This window comes from Trachymyrmex cornetzi, unplaced genomic scaffold (genome assembly GCF_001594075.2).
Source record: "Trachymyrmex cornetzi isolate Tcor2-1 unplaced genomic scaffold, Tcor1.1 scaffold694, whole genome shotgun sequence".
NCBI lineage: Eukaryota > Metazoa > Arthropoda > Insecta > Hymenoptera > Formicidae > Trachymyrmex > Trachymyrmex cornetzi.
This window is the reverse complement of record NW_017300019.1, coordinates 498,003-504,931: the sequence shown is the minus strand read 5'-3', so window position 1 is coordinate 504,931 and position 6,929 is coordinate 498,003. Positions and strand designations below refer to the sequence as shown.

Below are 6,929 nucleotides of genomic sequence, written 5' to 3'. Positions count from 1 at the left end.
ATATATATATATATATATAATGTGTGTATATATAAAGCGTAATTATAATCGTTATATGTAGAGTATCTGCACTATAGCTTTCTGCATTTGTACATACAACGTATGATTTTTTTTTTGTATAGTTATCCCACCTATGGGAAGGATGACTGGTGAGTCCTTGTAACATATACTATTGTCATATAGATTATTATAAGAAATAAGATAGCATGCATAAATTTTTATTTCAAACTGTAAATCATATAGATAAATCTAACATCAATATTTATAATTAATTTACATGACTGTCTTTAAAGCTTCTCTCTCTTTGCGTGATACATTAAGTACATTAAATACATTAGTCATGAATCTACTTTACACACACAATATCTACGTCATATAATATTTCAAATTTTATAATGCTTAATGTATGATTTATTATATTGCTGTCAATGTATAAACAAAATAGTCTGTATATATCTAAATATTTAGGCAATTAGAAATTTATTATCTGAAAAAATTTAGTAACTGTAATATATCCAAGTAAAGATCGAAAGCCAATTAGTTTATTTACGAATGAGAAAGGCTTCGAACGACAACTAGTATCTTACAATGATTCTAACGTAAAATAATATATTTTATTATACGTTACTCAACAAAAAACATTAGGGAATACTTTCGAACACGCCCAAAATTGCGCAATATTCAAAACACCTTAACTCGGTGAAAAATCATCGTAGACAAAAAATCAAAAAAGCATTTGAAAGGTTGAAATTTTTACTTTTGAAATCGATAATTAATATTTTAATCTGAAAACTGATCCTTTACGAAGCCATATGGACATAACTGGATATCCGTCAAATCTGAAATTTTTTTACAAACTTTACAAAACTTTAAAAACTTTACTCTTTGAGGTGAAGTAAAAATCACACAAATGTGCGATTTACAGTCGAAAGAGTGAATCTATATTTACCTTTAATTTACTTTTTTATTGTTTATTGTACGGTTTTTTTTTTCACTGAGTTATTCAACATTGAAGCAAAAGTGATCATTTTTGCTTTAACGCGTTCAATAAAAATCGATGAAAAAAAATCATACAATACTCAATAAAAAAAACAAATTAAGGGAAAAGAATCACTCTTCCGACTACTGTAGAGATTTCAATCTTTAAAATGCTTCTTTAAAAATCTCATTACGACCATTTTTGATAATGTTATTCTATCTTAAAGTTAAAGGATCATTTAAAATTAGCGTTAAAAAAGCCAAAATCAAGGTTTACGTATCTCTGCGAAAAATGATTACGAAGCGTTGCTTAAAATAAGCGTTTTAAAGCTTAAAGCTAACTTTCGAATGCTTCAAATCATTTTTGTATGTAACAACTTTATTACAAAAGTCTTTATCTTTAATTTGCTTTTTTATTCAACGTTGAAGCAAAAGTAAGTAATTTTTCAACAACTCGGTGAAAAAAAATCGTACAATGTTCAATAAAAAAAGCAAATTGAAGGTAAAGATTCACTCTTTCGACTGTTGTAAACCGCATTTTTGTGTGAATTTTACTTCACGCCATAGACCTTTGTAAAGTTTGTATAAAATTTTCAGATTTGACGTGTGTCCATTTGTGTCCGTATAGCTCCGTAAAGGATCAGTCAGATTGAAATATCAATTATCGAAGAGATTTCAAGCTTTCAAATGTTTTTTTGATTTTTTGTTTGCGATTTTTGTTTGATTTTTCACCTAGTTATGGTGTTCTGAATATTGTGCAATTTTATGTTAGAAAGTGTTTCCTATTTTTTATTGAGTAGTGTATATTATTTTCTAGAAATCATTTACAAAAGGTTTCATTTATCTATCTACCTGAATGAGAGATATTTCGAGTAATATGAGTAAAAAATGTCTAAAATACGTAATGGATGAATTAAATGTTGACAGCATTATTATAAATCCATTTATAAAAGTGATTTCTTTTGTCATATTAATGAAGTATATAATTTATATATAGTTTATGTATCCTCCCTTGCATATGGGAGTTGCTTTTATACAAATCTACTTTATCTTTTATTTTTTTACAATTTAATATTGCAAAAAATGGATTTATTAAAAATTGAATTAAATTATATTTGTAATTTGTACAAACATAAATATGTAAATATAATGTAATTTAACCATATTTGCATAAATCTTGTGTTGTTTTTGTGAAATTGTATCGAATATTTTATTAATTTATGTAAAGATATAAAAATGTAACAAAAATAAACATACACACACAAAATTAATAGACACTCGTATTTATTGCTAAAAAGGTTAAAGACTTTAATGACAGAAATCAAATAAATGAAATTTAGTAACAGATATTCAATAAAGTAGTAAAAAATAATATAATTTTTGTATTTCAGGGTGACCACGACATATACAACACCTACGTTAGGTGTACCTAATGCAGTCACAGCAACTACATATCCACAAATGCTTGGTTTAAGCGAACAAGTCCAAGCTTTAATGCCAGTACCTACATCAGCAAATTTATTACATCCACAAAGGCATACGCCATCTGTGCATAATACATCTCATTCGAAATATCCACCTCCTCTGATACCAGTTAATGGTAGCAGCGGCAGCGGCAACAGTAGTAGCGGTTCCAGGTATATATTACTACTTATTATTAAGTAAGCTAAATGAATATACATTAGATTAATTCTTCTTTTGGCATATTCAAATATTATAAAATGTGTTTGATTCAGCGTACGATTCACATTTAAGTTATTTTTTAGGGATACACGAGGGAAGAAACCACTGATACCAATATCGGACCCACAACATATTACTACTTGTCATGTACAACCATACCAAATACAAAAAGCATTACTTGAAGAAAAGATGGTACCCTGTATTAATTTCAAACCTTACATCTATAGCGAATTGCTGATGACACTTCCTGACTTCGTTTCCAATTTTTTTCCTGCCTGTGACATCGAGAGTTGTAGACAAGTTCTTACAGATGTACTACGTATAGAATTATATCAAGGAAATAGGTAAATATATATATATATATATATACATAAATAAATAAATATAGACAAGTATAAAAACATAAATAGATAGATAAATGGAATAATGATTATAATTGATGCTTATTATATTTTATGAAATAATCTATTTTATATAAAAGAAATAAAACTTTGCAGGCTGCAAATGAAGATGTTAATGGAAGCAGGCAAATGTTCTTCATTAACAGAAGATCTACCTTTAATCCATATTAGGAGTATAATGAAATATATGCCACAATTCAAGTATATGTTCAATAGAGGAGATATGGTCATGCCTTCCCTAGCTCATTCGTCCGAAGAGCACCCTGCCAAAAAGCGGCAACGTACCAGCTAGGATTGGCTACAGCCTTACTGGCCTACTTATGATTATTACCATTCGGCATTCTAAAGCCGATATTCTCATGATCGTATTTTGGAACGCCTTTGAAAGTTAGGTGCATCTAAATACAAGTGTATAACGTCGCGTATGATGCGCGACAAAATTTACATTGATTTTGACGAATTCAAAGTGTAAAGTGACACAGTGGTGAGAGCTATTTCTTTCTCCAAAGTGTATTGAAGAGGACATAACTGTAAATAACATTGAAATGTGTAAATTTAAAATATGATTGACAATTCAGATTTGCTTTCTACGTAGAAAGATTTATTTCAATAGTCGGCATTGGATGTCTCTTTCGATCCAATTTTCGTGTAAACGTCCACTCTTCTCTATCTTGACAATGAATCGTCGGATATGCGTAATTATAGCGTTTTTGGCTTGGGAAAGATGGTACACATATAATTGAATTGTATCTTTTGCCAAATTGTTATCAAAATTTTTTTGATATATCCGCTGTTGAGACAAAGCACGCTTTACTTGCACACGTCTGTCATTTGTTAAGACAAGAACGATAAAGGAGGGAATTGTCAACACGAAAATCGAGACGAAAGTTGCATCTGACGTCAATCATTGATTTATTTTATTTCTATTTTTGAGAAATCTGTTGTAATGTAAAGATTATTATATTGTTACACAACAAAATAGACCTAAAATAGAGAACGGTCTTATTTTCAAATTAAATGTATCCTATCATTCCACATACATACATACTTTTGTCCCTCTCTTCCACACACACACACACACGTGCGCGCGCGCACGCAAAAACGCGTGATACATACAAACATTTCATTTCTACCTCTTTGCACAACAGTGAATATTATTCTTTTAGACTTCAATTTTACGTGTGTTCTTATTATGCATTAGTATCTTGTGTGTATAAAAAAGTAAAAGTTCTATTTTAAAGAAAATTCGGAGAAAGAAAAGGCTATTGTCCCATTTATTGTAAATGGGCATAACGTGCTATAGAGTTATTCAGAATGAATAACCTATTTTGCATATTAAATGTATATCAACAAAAAAAGCGAAAAATGGAAGTAAAGCTTCTTCAAGTTCCTAGCTATTACTAGTGCGTATCCTGATAACTAGCTACAAGCTAATTTAAAAGCGTTAGACCATTCATTTATTGCTATAATTTTGCGTGAGTTTTTATACCATTTTCTTAAAACTCGTTAAAAAGCGTTAAGGTAATTTATTGATGAACAGTTTTTGTTTCGAGTGTTAAAAAAATATATTATGTACAGAAGAATGTGGTGACGTACTGAGCGAAATAATGGAACGGAACATGCCTACTTAATGTGAAAAGATAGCAGTGAGCAATATATCATGGATACATTTGTAGGATATATGAATAATGTACAAGATCTGACACTGTCATACAATTGTTATACAATTGATAAGAAAATAAAACTGAATTTTTTGTATCTTTTTTTTAAATATAGTTAAGAATAATATTTCGCCATATTGCTGCTGCATCTTTCAAACATTTGCACTGTAAACTTTTGTTTTAAATATTTCAAAATTTCCAAAATTTGTTACGCAATGATAAAATTTAATAATTTTTGAGTTTGTTGAAGACAAGTATCTCGTGATGGGTTTAGGTGAAAATTTATTGAGTCGAGTGGAAAAGACTGCGTCTATATAAAAATATAAAAAGTTTGTAAAAGTGTACGACAAACAATATATTTATTATGCCAAATGCGTTATACGCATCAAGTGTGATACCCAATGTACCATAAAGATCTTATAAAGAAAGAAACGTTATGAGTCCAAAATTGAGGCAATTTTGCTGAAAACGAAGCTTTATTATGCAATTGTAATTGTTTGACACCTTTAACCCAATTCACAGATACGTTAAATTTATGTACGCATTTAAAAATGCTCAATTCATAACAAAACTGTTAAGACATTTATATGAGTATAACACGAAAATGCGACAAAAAAAGAACGTTTAAATGATGAAAAAAAAATCTAATTGATATTGGAACCACGTTAAAATAGTCTTCCACTTATAATTCATATAAATACGTCACAAATCAAATTATATTCAGTTCAATAAATTATTTCTCGAAATATTGACATATTAATCTGTCTTTGATATAATATTTGTTTTATTTATTTCCATTTACAATAATAGAATGCAGGACGCAGTAGGAGGCCCCTCTTAAGGGCATCGTATAAAATGCTATTTTATCTCTTCTCGATGTGGGACAGAGCATTAAAGAGTTATCGACCGGCGATATATATATAATATAAATAAATGAATATATATATATATATATATATATACTTTCGTCACTCACTAATTTTAGCGTAAGAAAGCTCTAAAAAAAATGTACATGGCAGACAAGTGTATATAAAGAGATAATTATAACGACTGATTCACGTCGAACGTGAATCTTCCACGTAAGGCAGAAATTGTTTGAATATTCTGTCCGTAGTGAATATAGTATATTATTTATGAAGCGATATATTTTGTGGTATTACAATTTGGAAGACACTTTGCATTGCGCTATCGAGAAACTTTGGACTGGTATATCTTATTATTACAACAAAGTGGAAAAATATTCAAGAAAATATAGAAATCCAAAGATAGATAGAGAGAAAAACGCCTGGCGTTTTATTATTTAAATAAAAACGTTTTTTTTTTTAGAGCGATATTTCATTTAAAACCATAATGTTATTTATAATTTCGTTTCTACGATATTCCATGTTATATACGTAACGACATATCTGCAGTCAAGCGGATTTCGTCCAAAATAGTACGTATTAGTTTTTGTTTTACGTTTTATGTTTTTCTTTTTATGTTTTATTATGCTCATGAGCATATAAGTTTGATATAATTGTATCAAATGATGAACTTGCGAAGAGACTTCGAATATATATATGTGACAAAAGAAAGTACTATTTTACTTTGTGATTCTTTGGCGCGACGAGAAGAGAAATGTCTATGAAAATATGAAAATTATTTTAATGAAAATAACACATCTTATTACCTTGTAAACCGTGTCGCATACGTGATTTTATTTTTCTCGAGGTAAATACAAGAGATGGCTCCAGTCCAAGACGTTAGTATATGATATCATTTTTAATATGTTAGATTAGCACATTCATTTGTTAACGTTTGTTAAAACTGTGTATTATACTTTATCATGCTATCATTTGTATATATAGAGCATAAGGAAATAGGACTATTAGACATTTCAAAATAAATTCATGATACAATCAATGGCAGTCAATTTTCCTTCGCATCCAACATCTTTCGCGTGCGCGCACGTTTTATATGTTAAATTATATTGTATAATTAACAGGGAATGGAAATACACGTTACTTGTAACGCACATAAAGGGGAAAAACGAGAAATCGTGTTTCAAAATTGTCTAGAGCTTTCAAATCTTAACCTATTTTCATGTTTTTTTTTATAAAAGCTTATTTAATTTCGAAAAAAGTTGTCGAGACCGATATTTTAATCAAACTTTTTTTCAAAATAATTGATGTAAAACGGTAGGTGAAAAATGAGAAATCATGTTCCA

At 29.1% G+C, this 6,929-nt stretch overlaps 1 protein-coding gene across 6 annotated transcripts in view; it reads left to right on the top strand.

Annotated features, from left to right (window-relative positions):
- The window catches only part of LOC108767586 (uncharacterized), a 23,573-nt gene extending 17,943 nt beyond the window's left edge, over positions 1-5,630 (top strand). For 3 of the 6 annotated variants that reach the window (XM_018517544.1, XM_018517543.1, XM_018517542.1), the window contains exons 4-7: positions 123-149; positions 2,370-2,615; positions 2,745-3,005; positions 3,159-5,630. In XM_018517544.1, the coding sequence (XP_018373046.1) occupies positions 123-149; positions 2,370-2,615; positions 2,745-3,005; positions 3,159-3,354 (730 nt within the window). In that variant the 3' untranslated portion in view covers positions 3,355-5,630. Of the gene's footprint in view, positions 1-122; positions 150-2,369; positions 2,616-2,733; positions 3,006-3,158 lie in introns of those variants that run through there. The other 3 variants (XM_018517546.1, XM_018517545.1, XM_018517547.1) reach the window with 2 other exon arrangements.
- Positions 5,631-6,929: the final 1,299 nt, after the last annotated feature.